General features: G+C 41.5%; 1 protein-coding gene and 1 long non-coding RNA gene across 2 annotated transcripts in view; one reads left to right on the forward strand and one right to left on the reverse strand.

The window, feature by feature from the left end:
• Positions 1-3132, forward strand: part of LOC310893311 — a 22659-nt gene extending 19527 nt beyond the window's left edge. The window contains exon 4 of the long non-coding RNA XR_014578892.1: positions 2005-3132. This is a non-coding gene — a long non-coding RNA (uncharacterized lncRNA). The remainder of the gene's footprint in view (positions 1-2004) is intronic.
• Positions 1-13941, reverse strand: part of LOC310893310 (uncharacterized protein) — a 24369-nt gene extending 10428 nt beyond the window's left edge. Inside the window, exons 1-3 of the mRNA XM_083822086.1 lie at positions 12203-13941; positions 4897-5022; positions 3127-3397 (exon numbers count right to left, since the gene is read on the reverse strand). Of these exons, the coding sequence (XP_083678212.1) occupies positions 3127-3379 (253 nt within the window). The 5' untranslated portion in view covers positions 3380-3397; positions 4897-5022; positions 12203-13941. The remainder of the gene's footprint in view (positions 1-3126; positions 3398-4896; positions 5023-12202) is intronic.
• Positions 13942-14097: the final 156 nt, after the last annotated feature.

A 14097-nucleotide genomic window follows, 5' to 3' on the forward strand; every position in this document is an offset into this window, starting at 1 on the left:
GCATTCAGGCTGTACTTCATGCTGACCAGTGCTCGGACACCCTTAAAGCCATCTGACACAACTTCCATCTTACCAACCTCCTTCTTAGGACCGTGGCATCCATCCACACAGTTCTTTATTTCCAAGTGGAAGATAGGAATGCTCTGCCTTTTAAACTGGCCAGAAAGCTGCTCAGAAGTGTTACCCAGTCCCCCATGCAGTCGTGCATCTCTGGAGCTGCACAGGCAAATGGGAACACGTCAGAATATTTCCCTGCAGCTTAGTGACTCCACATGCAGTAGCTGCTCTCAGCCAGAACAATGATCTTTCTCTGTGCAGCCTTCCACGGGACAGGGTTCAGCCCCATTAACGACTGCATTTCCCTCCCTACCACTCCAAGGATACTTGCTGAGAGGGGATGATGTAATGGTCATGACTGAAATGAACCTCAGATGAGTGGAGGAGAATGCATGTGAAGAACATGCATTTGCGACAGAAATTCCTCTGGCAAATAAATAAAAAGAAAAAAAATAGCAGAAGATTACTGCTTGATTTAAAAAAAAAAAATTGCAAAATGCATATTGTTTACTCGAGCCTTCCTTCAACAGAAGCAGTGACATATTGCCTGCTAAACTACCACCCTCATCCCCCACTTTAACTATATTATATCCGCTAATTCCTCTAAAGAGAAGAGCTATAGTAGGTGCATGCCAGCGATACAGTCCTCAGAGCTGTTGGAAGCCATGTTTACAGCAGGCTTCTCTCAAATAACATATAGCATACTGCAAAGGGGTAACAGGGTGGTCCCAGCCTCTCACCTCTCCTGTCTGGGATATAACGGGCCCATGTTTTAGTAAAGTGATGCAGAAAACTGTCTTTTATTCGGTGGCCATACACAACAATGATAGTTATGATAGGAAGGCATATGAATTAGCGATCAGCTTACTAAAGAAATCTTTACATAAGAACTGAGTCCTGCCAAACGAGGTGTTTGCAGGTGCATAGGATGGAGCCCCTCACCATCTCAGAGAAGCTGGATGCAGTTACATGCTGCAAACTAGTATTTCATGAAAGGCCTTCAAGGAAGCTAAAAAAGACCAGGCTTCAAAATTTTTGCAGCAAAAAGCACAAAAGAGAACCCAATGCACCTTTAATGTTACTGAGAGAATCCCTTTGGCTGTGGTGGAGGTATGGTTTAGGTGACTGGCAGCAAAATGTGCTGTAGATTAAACGCACGTGGCTATAACACCCAAGATGGAAGGCACAGAAAAAACAGAAGGCTGGGAGAGCTGTAAAGGAAGACAGGACCAGTAGTGGTAGCTAGGGAACATACATAGATGTTATGGCTGGAGAGGAAGATAATGCAAAGCAAAGGCTGTAAAAGTGACTAATACGGTTTTAAGGCCACTTAAGGCTCCAGAGGGAGCAGACCTGAATGAATGCAGCTGTCACGGTAGGTATGCTTTTGGGTTAGAACACAGCAATAAGGGTGCAGACAAACATCACTCAGGCTTGTTTCCCAGAACTTCCTCAAGACACACTGCCTCCCCTATTCCCCATAACAAAGACTTTCCTTCCTAACATTCCTCTTTTTTTTGGCTTGACTCTGACTTGACTTTAGTGATCTGACTTTCAGGCTGGCACTATATGGTCTTGGTCTTTCCCTTGGATTTTGCTGCGTGGTCTGTAACTTCCTCAGCCAGGCTGCAAGCTCCATAGCGTGCTCGCTGCTCCATCTGAATTTTTATACCTAGCTCTCTGTACTGTGCTGTGTGGACCAACCATTATAGCATGAAGTATAAAGCCCAGAGTATTACAGCACCTACATGGTATCAAAAGCACACCAAGGGTGTTGCACGTATAATAACCTACCCAGCTGTAAAAAAGAGTTGCATACATCTATTACAAAAGGGTGTGATGTATAACTTGTATGTGAAGAACAGCTCTTGCAACAGGGTTGAAATGCCAGCATAGCAGTCTTCTGGGAAAAAGTAGTGATAAAAGAAAATTTATTTTAATTTTCAGAAGATCTCCTGTGCAACAAGAACACCATGTTGTAAGCATGCAGAGGAAAGTGGTGCCACCAAACGAATACAGTGACCCAGATGTACTCGAGGTCTGGTCAAATTCAGATGCAGGCAAGAATTTTAAACATCAAGCTACACTGTTTCTTTTTTTTTTTTTTTTTCTTTCCTAAAACATTTGTTAGCACACAGAAAACCTCTTCACTTGGTGAGAAGCTGTGACGTATTTCTAAAGCAAGAAATATCACAGGCAGAGCTGTCACCAGTGAAAAACAATTTGGACTCAAGTGAAAGAAATGGTAAAAAAACTGTAATAGGAAGCCATTATAGGGCACTGGGGGAGGATGAGAAAGCAGAACAGGAAATGTTTATGCAGATAAAGGAAGCCTGCAAAACAACTACAACAGGGATCATAGGAATTTCAATCTGCCTGTCACTGAGTGGAATTGTAATTAGGAAATATCAAATAAGTGTGAAAAGCTGAAGATTTAACATAGCTCTGCATTGCCTTTAGACTGAATGTGCAGCTATAGCTAGAAAAGTAACTGCCCCATAAAGCTCACAGCCTGGAGGTCCCTTCTTTTCCCTCCGACTCCAAAACAGTGCAGGTCCGACAGCATCAGTTCACTGACCTTCTGGGTTATGCTACCGCCTCTATTTTCTCAGGCCTTCTGCAGATGGCTGGGAGCTGGTATATTCACAGAGGATGTGGTTCATTTAACTTGTGGGGATTGACTCTTGTCGTGTTTGTGGAGTGAATGAACTATAAATTGTTGGGAAGATGACTTGGTGAAGTATGAGATGGTTGAGTCTTTATCCTTCTGGAAGGAGAAGTGGGTATGGCTTTTTTACCTCCTGAGTTATTCTTAAACGAAGTTGGAATATATGATAGGTGATAACGATCACTTTGGAAACTACAGCATACACTAAAAAAAGTTTAGTTCTATTTGCAGTTAAGAAAAATTAGTGACAAACAAAAAATATTCTGCACCATGTTGGCTTTTGTGAAGTGGAAATTCTCCACTGCAAAAGTGCATTAAAGGACGTGAGGCTTTGGCAAAATTTTTATGTGATTCAGTCATAAGCAAGTATAGCTAAGAGAAAATTACTAGATGTTACTCACGTGATGTTAAAGCACCAGGTCTGGCACTATTGCTTTTCTGTCCATCCCTAGCTTTTGTTTCCCTTCTGCTCAGGCTGTGTGTATCCTCTGCAGTGCTGCAAGCCTGCCTGTTTCCACCTGGTCCATCCCTTTGCCACTCAAAAGTCCTTGATGCTTGCCTCATCCAAAAAATACGTGTTCTACCATTGGGCTGGCATAAATCAGGCAGAAGTCTCCTCTGATGCCGGACTTGAACAGACTCAAGGAACACCATCCCATACTTAAAGGTCTCCTGCCAGGAAATATGAAGAGTTGCAAGAGTAACCACCAAATATTTATGGGCAGTAGTTCAAAGTATGCTCTTCTGAGAAGCTGAAGCTGTAAAATTCACTGTGCTAGACTTCATTTTTGCAAAGATGCATCTGAACAAGCATCTGGTATGTTCTGACCCATAGCACACTTCTGCTAGTGCATTATTCTGCACAGCAGTAATGGCTTTAAAAGTCATCCTGACTTTGTCCAATATTCCTACTATCATGCGGATTTTTCCTTGGCATCTGCTAAAATGGACAACACATTTTTATAGTCTTTTATCTTTTCTGGTCTCCATTTGTCCTGGTGAAAGATGATCTAGTCTGATATTTCTCAAGACATAATTGTTGTGTCTGAAGTCATGCTTGTTTGTGTAACAGGGATTGCACTCGAGAGCCTTGCAGGGAATTAGAATGAGCACTGATTTTACAAACAGGATGGAATTCACTAAGGTTTTGATGAAACAGTGGGAGAAGAGTGCAGATAGTAAATTCCACTTCCCTCTGGTTGTGTGTATACACCGGTTTCCAAAAGCTCTGAAGAAAGGTTTTCAGGAACAAACTTTCTCCTAGGAAACTCTCATTAGCAGTCAGCAGAAATGCCTGCTTTATTTTAATGAGCCCTTTCAGCAGTATCACACAACAGTTTTCATAATCTCAAAGCTCATCTTTAAATAGCTGTAACAATCAAGTCAATTATGCTCCCATGGACCAATTTTAGTTATCTTTGGTTGGCTTCCACTAAAAACATATTTGTGTCCCTTTGCTGTCAGCTGAAACATTTTTTTGGAATTCAGTATTATTTATCTCACTAATTACCCTTTAACTTGTTTTTGCTTATTTTTACAAATTTCCTTTTTTCCTCCTACTAGATTATTTATTTTTTTTAAGCTTACTACTTATTATTTTACTGACCTTTCGATCCCTGAGCCTATGAGGCTCTGGCATATTTTTCCTATTTAAAATCCAAAAGGAGGCATTTCAGTTTCCTTTTTTTTTTTTCCCAAATATTTTCTGCCAGCAATTCTCTTTTGTATGATCACTTAGTTTGTTTTCCCCAACTCATAGAAATTTATGTTAAAATGGGAGTAGAAGAGATTCTTTTGGCAGCCTGCCTGCTGAACTCTAGAAATGCCACTTCACATAGTCCATGCTTTGGATGGTTGAATGACTTCCAGAGGATATTGCTGGGAAGACAAACCTGGTGACTGAAGCCTTTTAATCTGAGGAGAGGGGAAGCCATCACAAATTGCTTCATCCTAACCACCACGTCTGCTTTATTCTGAGTGCTTCACCTTGGCAAAGGAGTTCATTCCCTTTGCCACTTAATTTGTTGGTCACTGTGATAACTCAGCTAGAAGGTACTAATGGTGCCAGTGGATTTTGGGATACTGACATGCATACTAATAAACATAGTAAGATATGCCATACAGACAACTAGACAGTTATTGAACAGTAATAACTTTAGACCTGTGCTTACCTGGAACTCCTTTAAGATGGGAATCTGGCAGAGAAAGGATGACCCTGTTGTCACTTCGCGATCGTGTCCCAGGCAAGATGATCCTAATTAGGCAGCTGAGAAGTCCTGAAAGCATTTTAGTCTTTCCTAGGGGAAAATAAGCTGCAGGTTTACACTCGATCTTTGTATGGAAAATGTTAAAATCCACAGCAGATTTCCAGGCGTCTGCTTCCCAACTGTTTTTAAAAATCTAGGTCATTATATATAGGTGGCATCAGATAAGTCTCCATGGAAGTTTCAGAATGTTTTAAACAGCAAAATGGGTCAGCTTTCATTAAGGCTTGTAACTGTCTAACACACGTTTTTCATATGTGTCCAGTCCAGGGAAGGTTAAATAACTCTCTTGACCTCTCATTTAGTGTGAATTTTTAACTTCTCATGCTCTCATAGCTGTGTAAGGTGGCATTTTGTAGGTAAATTCCCATGCTATTTCAATCTGTTTGGCATTTTCTTACCACCCAGTGTGAAACCTACTGTAAACTAAATCCACCTGTCTTGTTCCAGTCCTTGGCCATTCACATCCACATGCAGTGCAGTCACTCCTTGATTGTCTGTGAGCTGAAATGTTGAGATGATCCTCAAATGCTACTGCTTCGTTGACTTTGTTACTATTATTCTCCTCTACATTGACCCAGCCTGGGTCTGAAAGAGAGCTTCCAAAACGCGCTCTGCTCCCTGTGAGCTCTTTTATGCAAATAACTTATTGCACTCACATACCTGCCTGCAAACAATTTTCAGATTAGCGAGCAGGACACATTAATCTAAGCCGTGGCAGAGCAGTGGTGCAGGACAGTGCAGTCCTGGAGGGGGTCCTGGCCAGGTGCTGAAGGGGACTGATGGGGAGGTGTGCTTGTTGAGCGTGCCAGAACCAATGTTAGAGAAGCAGAGAGCCCCCAGACCCAAGTATGCAGGTGATTTCAGTGGCAAGAGAAAAGTCTTCATGGGTAAGGCATTGCTGCATGGGGACAGCAGTGGATGCTCTCAATCTTGGACTTTCTACAAGTAAAAGTTATTTTACCGGTGGAGGAAAATGTTGGAGGGGGTGCTGCCATAACTGGCTGCAGACATCATCTTGGGAACCTTTATCCTGGTTCCTTTGGCCCGGATCAGGTCCACTGCTTCTGGGCATAGTGCAGTTACAGGCAGGACTTGATTACCTGCCTCAGGAGCAGAGCCACAGGGGCCCCTAGCAGCCCCAAGACAGCACTACAAGCCAAAAGCCTGCCACATTTTCCCACCGCCGAGTGCCTGAGGATCCAGCTGAGAGCCAGGCCAACGTGAGAAGTTCCCTGCTAGCTTCAGTAAAATGTGTGACATTTGGCAGCTCCGTCGCTCCACAGACTATTGAAACCCGTAACAAAGTTCCCAGTGCCTTCAGAGGACTGCAGATCTGTCCTGCGGGCTGTTTTCCTTGTGCCATGACAGCACTCCAGCAACACAGATCATGTCACCACCTTCTGAACGTAAATCCACCTGCATCTGAAAATCTGAAACTTTTTTGTCTTTTCCTGAGCTTTTTACATCTGAGGCTTATTTGCAAGTACTTGCCCACGATTGCCAAAGAATAAATGTGTCTCTTTTTTCAGTTCTTTCTACTGTGGCCAATACAATCTCCTTGTGCCTGTTGCAAATTCCTCTACCACTGAGCTCTTCTGGCACCATGCTGCCTTGTGTTTTTAGGGCAGAGGGGAGAGTTTTTTGTGTGGCCATTTAATGCGTGAGAAAACTCATGAATAGACTTTTCTTGGTTACTGAAATGCTGTTTTTTATCTGCAGAATAGAGAGAGCCTAACACTGCAAGCTTCCTCCTGCTGCCCAGGCAGTCACCTACAATTCCAATTTGGCGTGGCTGCTTTTTTGGGAAGGAAAGAATAGCTACAGCTCTGTGCCTATTCACTCGTTGCTGGGGCTAATCAATGAAACAATTGTATTTTGGTGGTGTGAGCACTGGTGTGTGTTAAACTGTCAGGAAACCACACACACATATTATCGCTAGGCCAGCAGGTGAGAAGCGGAAGGAACCAGGACAGTGACTGTGAATATGGACCAGATCTAAGCTCACAACATTGCTGAAAAACCTCACAGCTCACTTTTAAGCAGTGGAAATACCCAGTTCCTTCACAATGGCATATTTGTGATTTTGCAACCTGTTGCTGTGAAATTGAGTTAGATGTCAAGAGCAGATGGTAAATCCGTCAGCTAAGGCATATAAAACAGCAACAGGTAGACTGCTCAACCAGAGCATTAAAAAGATTTTGTGCAACTAACAAATAACTAGATAAAAATAAATAGAAGAATGATATTGTGTGCAAGTTGAACCATTTTAAAACAACTAAGTGCAGAGGTCTGCAGGCACTGTCGATGGCTCCTTAAATCTCTGGGAAACAGCTCTCTCTTCCTGGCCGTGGAATTTTCTTCCCTGAAGATGACTAGAAGCAATACAGCCATCTACTGACTGACAAGGTTAACCACAGCATGTTTATGTGCTTGTCATTTAACTCGGTCTCTTATTTCCATCCTAAAATTGTGGCCTGTGGAAAACTGGTTTTTGGCAGAAGCTAATTACTGCAGCACACAGTTGTTAGCTGATTAGTAACTTGCTGGCTCTCCTTATTACTCATTGCTTTGACATCTGGTTAGGTAGCTGTGTGCATAAACACCTCTATACAAGCTGAGATGGCTTCACATCATGCAGTTGATGTGACACTCCCACTGTCTCTGCTGCTGTGTAGGGACAAGAGAGAATCCTAATCACAACACACATTTCCATGGAAGAATGAGACAAGACTCCCTGATGTCTGTAGCTTTCCTGTTCCACTTTTGACACCGCAGCGTGGTGTTTGATGAACCGTGATCCCATTGTAGGTGTCAGAGTGTTACTCCGGACACTGGTGACTGAGAAAGGTCAACACAATGCTGATGGAGCAACCTGGCAAAATAAGTGTTTGACTCAGGTATTATGCAGGATATTTAAACTGCACTTATCTGAGAGCTGGTCATAGGTTGGGTGATTGATTCAGTTGCTTGAAAATGGAGGCTGACATGTGATACCCTGTATGTTACTTGACTTGGAGCCTTGCAGATCCTAAGACCCTGCAATCTTGCAGGAAGTCCATGTCTTGCCACAGACTATTAAAACAAACAACTAATGAAGAACATTTTGAGTTCATACGACTATAACGAAAGACATGAAAATGGAAATTGAATGTAAGTGGATGAAATAACACTCTCAAAGACAGTTTATATTGCGCATAGATCCTGGATGGATGTCAGGACATTCCCCTTCACCAAAAGATTTTTCTAGTCCTTAAGGAAAAATTAAAGTTTTGGTTTATAATCTTGTAAGGCTCAGCAGGAACAGTGTCTGTGTCAGCAATCTGAAAAAAAATACCTGGCATACTTGGGGCACGAGTAGCTGGTTGAGCAGTCCGAAAGGCATTCAAAAAAACCAGGGTGAGACAGCACACTGTGTAAATATAAAAACAGTCTTACATTGCTATGAAACGACTGCAGGGATCAAGACTGACCAGAGTAATCAACTCTGCACAATGAGCCTCACAACAGTTCACAGAATGTAGTTTTCACAAAAGGTGAATGAAGTCCTATAATCCTCCCTACGCTTAGGAGGAGCCGAGCAGCCTTCAGCACGTCTGAGAAAGCTCTAAGCGCTCTCCAGGCAGAAGGCTGGTCACAACTGTTGGAGTTCGCTGACCTACATAGGCACATATGGCTCGTACCCTTGCTGGAACTGGAACATCCAGATTTATACAACTAACACTTCTCTTTGATGTGTCACTATGAGGAAATTTTAACTGTTTAATCCCTATCGCTTACACAACATATAAGCTGAAATCCCCTTTCACAATTTGTAGAACAACCAAAAGCCAAGGCATCAGGAATTACAGCTAAAAGATCACTTCTATGTTATTTTATTGTGTCTTGCTATTGCATATGATGTGTTACTATAGAATTTCAGAACACAGTATGAAGCTCTATATGTATAAGCAACAAGTATTTGAGACTTTAAACTGAGACTTGAGACTCTCCTTATGATACTCATGAACTTGTAAAACTTTCTTTAAATAAGGGCATGATACTTAATGGACAGAGATAAATATCATGCTATTCTAAAATCTTATATAACTACAAGGATAGCATTTCAGGCTGAGAAGGCTGTATTTTCCAGGGGACAGATGTCAGGGTGACACCTAAAAAGACAAACAAGCATAGAGAAGCATTTGGAAACAAAATATTTGGAAGCATTTGGAAGCAAAACCTAAATCAGCTTGTTTCCACTCAAAAATAAATGAGTGTCATCACAACAGACGAGACAATGGCTCAGACAGAACAAATTATAAATATTCAAAATATATGGATTTCTAGAACAATGGGATCTTGATTCTGTAGATACTTATACACGAGTGGATGCACTGAGTTTCCTGCGATTGTTCATGCATGAAGTTATTTGTTTGAGTCTGTAAGTCCCCAGTCATGTGCAGTGACATTTGCAAACTTGTAGGACTGGAACTTCAAAAATCATGAATTCTTCTGAAGAGCCATGGTTCCTTTTCTATGGTCTAGATGGCACTTAGCATGCATTTGGTCATTTCTGCTATAAATAATGAGCCATATATGTAAAGCTATAAAGCATAAGCTAAGACATTTCATAATCATGAGAACTGGCAGTTCTCAAAAGTTTTTCCTCTTCACCCTCACTAAGGCACATTCTCCAATTTGCATGCTCTCTCAACAATTAGTGAATTATTTACGGGGCTATTTTCAACCCGTGGAACATTGACGCACGGTGTGCAGTAGCACAGGAGACAGAAATGTGAAGGGCAGAGCTAGGAGGGATACTGCCACGAAGCAATGGCTACACCAGAGCTGTGAGCAGTTGCCTTGCTGATTCCAACCATTTTCACCACTCTACTTCCCCTACCTCATCCCCACCTGGACACATCTGTAATCCCACACCTAACTCCATCTCCTGTCCTTCATATGCTGCTGGAAGAAGGCTCTCGTGCTGGGCCACACTGAGCATGGATCATGGCAAAGAAAGCCTGGTAGTAGCACTGTTGTTCTGCTCTGCCCTGACCCTTTCCTTCACGCCATGTCCCAGGAGATGGGAAAGCTCCTGAGGACAAATGGTGCTCTGGCAGTTAGAGGAAGAGCTGTTCTGTAATAAAAAGCTGGGTATTTACTTACACATCTTAATTCTTTCCATCCATCTATGTCCTTTCCTGCTCTTACCCCCTAATTTTTATACAAACTGAAAAATGGGAATTTGGCCTCATGTCTGGGATTTCTGGATAGCTAGCAACCTGACTGGATCTGCAATGGTGCAGATCAAATGATGCCTGTCCTCATAAATGGCAAGCACGCATCTACTGATCATCTACACTTTAAATGAATATAAATCTAAGGTGTCTGGAGCATGTCATGCTTACTACACAGGTGCTAGCTATCTGACTTTGTGCCACCACATGCCTGTATTTGTGTTTTGGCCTGTGTTGTCCTGAGCTGAAATGAGAGATGCTGGCACAAACTTTATGCAAGATAAGATAAAACAGTTTTAAAATATGTGACAGAGGCCTTGTAATGTACATCAGCAACCTATCAGGTTGCAGAACTTTTCCTTGGAGCATGGAAAGCTCTGACCACCAGCAAGTTGCTTGCTTTCCTTCCTAAGTTTTTAAGCCTGAACACAGTCAAAGTTTAGACTATGGAGGGGAGTTGTCTCTCCAATGACAGTAAATGGTATGTTCCCGCTGGTCCAAGTGAGTCCATCACTTCTTCCTGGAGGTGGAAGGTATGATACCCTCGTAGGCAATGCCTCAGCTTAGTTTGTTGTATATCATGGAGAATAAAACTGGCATCTTTTCTGCTGGGCACTTCTTAGACAAGGGAGAAGTTGTTTCATTCCCCTGTGAGCCGTGCCCTTCCATAACCAATTTCTTCCTTTCATTGCCCCCACAACGGGACTTGGCAGTATCTTGAGGTAACAAGCTTCATGGACTAACTACAAGCTATTGTAAAAAGAGCTAAGAAAAAGGGCCCCATTGGTTTTAACTTTATTTCTTTGTTCTCAGTTTATGAGGTATCCCTCGGGATTTATTATTTCTGTGGTTATGGGACCCAGAACTCTGGGGCAGTACATGCCGCGCCAGGATGTAATGCACAAATGAACGATGAGTCTGCAGGCTGTTCTGCAACTACCTCATTTCATACTTGTCTGTGGAGCACAACGGGCTAGTTACCTGGTCTACAGGTAGGTGCTGTGGAGCAGAGTCTCTGCCCCAAAGGGCTTGTAACCTCAAAAGAAAGCCAAGCAAATAACAGAAAACAAGGAAACATTTAGAGAGTAGTATTTGGGAGTAGTATTTCAGGTCTCAGTGTCACTTTATCATAGATTACCCTATCAGTGTCTGTGTAGCAACTGACTGCAATTTCTTTCATGTGGGCAGCCTGCTGGGTCCCTTAATGTTACCGGGGCATCACATGAATAAAGAATGCTGTGGATGAAAGGAGCAGTTGGATCAGAGCACTTATCTCCTTAGCAGCCTCTGGTGGGCAATGAGGTCAAAGGCTTTTTTAAATTTTAAAATCAATTATGTTACTAGATTTTCTTTTATTCACTGCCCTGCAGAAGAGATCACCTTTTGTACCAATGCTGACTTGTCTCCAATTTTCTTGGTAGTGACTTAGAATTATTTGATAATTAAAAAGACATATAATTTGTAAATGGAAGTGGTATTTTTTACAAAGGCAAATGTTCTTTAAAAAAATGTGACAGTACCTCATTCTGCTACATTTCCCGTGGCCATTTAAGCAAGTTGTTTTAAATTAGATGTTTGAAATGTTTGTAACAATGAAAGAATTTATAGACAACTTAATAATGGTTTTGATAATTCCCATGATGTTTAGAATGGATAAGAAATTATTGAAAAGCAGGTTTAATTTGAGCCTGTGCAGTAGGAAGAAATAATAGCAAAAAAAACCAAAAATCCAAATAAAACTCCATACTAGATTTGTAAGCAAAAAATCACAACACAACAACACTCCATGTCTCAGATCAAATCAGAGATCTGATCTGAGATGCTGTTACACAATGGTCTAGCTCTTTCATTCTGCAATACTGAGGACACAGAAGGGTCCATTCAAGCTCTGTCTCAGAAAGCTACTGCTCACTTCAATCTTCCTTATCCCTGCAGCTATTTAAGTAGCATACTTTTTTTTGATTTTCCTTGAAACAATAAAATATCAAGACATTTTCTTATCTTGTGTCTTTTGAAGCACCTCACATGCAAGAGTGAGTGAAAATTTACAGATAGCTGCTGTTCCTCTTCAAATCTTGAAGCTATGACCAGGACAAAAATATCCACAGATGAATCACATATTCATTTAACCGTTTCAAGAAGTTACTCCTTATATGTTTGTCACCAACTGGACCGCCTGTGCTAGTAACATTGCACCCAGTAAGACGTGTTTTAAGGATTAGTCAATGAAAACATCTTCATGTCCCTGCTGGAAACCAGGTACCTGGTCTTGCAGCATTTTCTTCCCTAAGTTAACTGTTGAAACCGTACAGCCCAGTTGAACTCATTGGAAATGCACATCCACGTTGCAGTCCATTGCCAGCCACCTATTGCAGACTGGTGTCATTGTCTTTGCAGGTGATTTGCAAGTGAAAGTGAGAGTAGCTCCCTATTTCCCCCTCAGCATGCTCCATTTGAATTCTCTGATGGCTAGAATGAAGAAAGCTCATTAGCTTTCTCATCAGCACAGAGCCTGTAAGGTCTCTCTCTCTCTCACTCACTACCCACTGAGTCCTTGAAGCCCTATTCCTTGAAGCCCCAGTCCTTGAAGTCCTAGTATTTTAATATCTACCACTGCTACCCCTTCTGAAATTTGACAGAAATTGGCCACTGTGCTCAAAAGTTAGTGGGAGGATTGACTGGTCCAAATAGAAAGCATCGCTGTGTAAGTCCTGACAAACAACTGAGAAGCCCATTATCATATTTAAATACATATGCCTTTTGGCTTGTTTATTTACAGAAATATCAGGACTGACAAATTGTATACCACTTGGTGAAAGACTCAAGCATGTAGTCAAACCTGTCTGTCAGTGTTGCTAATATGGCAACGAAAAGAATTCCAGAGACACTTTTGCTCATGGAAATCCATTATGGAAATTCCTACTGTACTGTTGGGAATTAGCAACATTTCTAGTTCAGAGGGACTGAACACTTACACTTCCAGCGTAAGAAAACCCATGTGAATATGACCTTTCCCTTAGTTTTCTTAAGGAATAAACCTCTCTGGCTTCATGTATACAACTGAAAGGAGTAAACCAGCACAAACACACTCTTTCCTCCTTGTACATCAGGTTTTCCAGATCATTAAACAAAACGTAAATCCTGAGATTTAGAACAGAAAAACCTGGCAGGATCTGAAATGCTGATTTCCTCAAAGCTGTTTGTTCTGAAGAAAGAATGTGGGAATCCTTGTCATCTTTTCATGGTAAGGCAGACTTTTAAAAAAGTCTTCTTGGAGGAAACTAATGTTTCTGAGCATACAGATTCTCAAGTTCCTTCTGGTTGCGATCCCACTTACAGGTCAGTAATTTCACATGACCCCAACTATTAGTATAAATAGTAAAAGAAGCTGAATTTGTTAGTTACAATGCAGCTTGTAACTGCTATGGTTTTGCTTCATGTTACAGCTCCTAGGCTGAACCCTACTGGTTTGTTTAGGGTAGTGAAGGAAAAACGTGGTCCAAAGTTTTTAGATTGCGCACTCATTGCTCTATTAGAAAAAAAAAATTAAAAAATCAGAAAATGGAGAAGATATTTTACTGGCAATAACCTGAGGTTTTGGTCTATTCCAACTTGATAAATGGATATCAACATAGATGAATGATACAGTCTATCTTCTGTACCTAACTTAGTTTAAGAGCCTACAGATGTAGGATTGTAGATGCTCTGACTGCTCTTTGGATAGTCTAAAGGCTGCATGAGAGACCTAAACTCTTAAATCAAGTACCTGTTTAAGGCACTTAAAGTCAGAAGATGATCCCTCAGTCTCTCATAACATTTTAATGTATGAATTCATTTAGTTAAAAAAAAAAGAATGATGTTTTGGCATTCACTTTCTGGAAGATGA

The sequence above is a fragment of the Anser anser genome (assembly GCF_964211835.1).
Source record: "Anser anser genome assembly, chromosome: 2".
Taxonomy (NCBI): Eukaryota; Metazoa; Chordata; class Aves; order Anseriformes; family Anatidae; genus Anser; species Anser anser.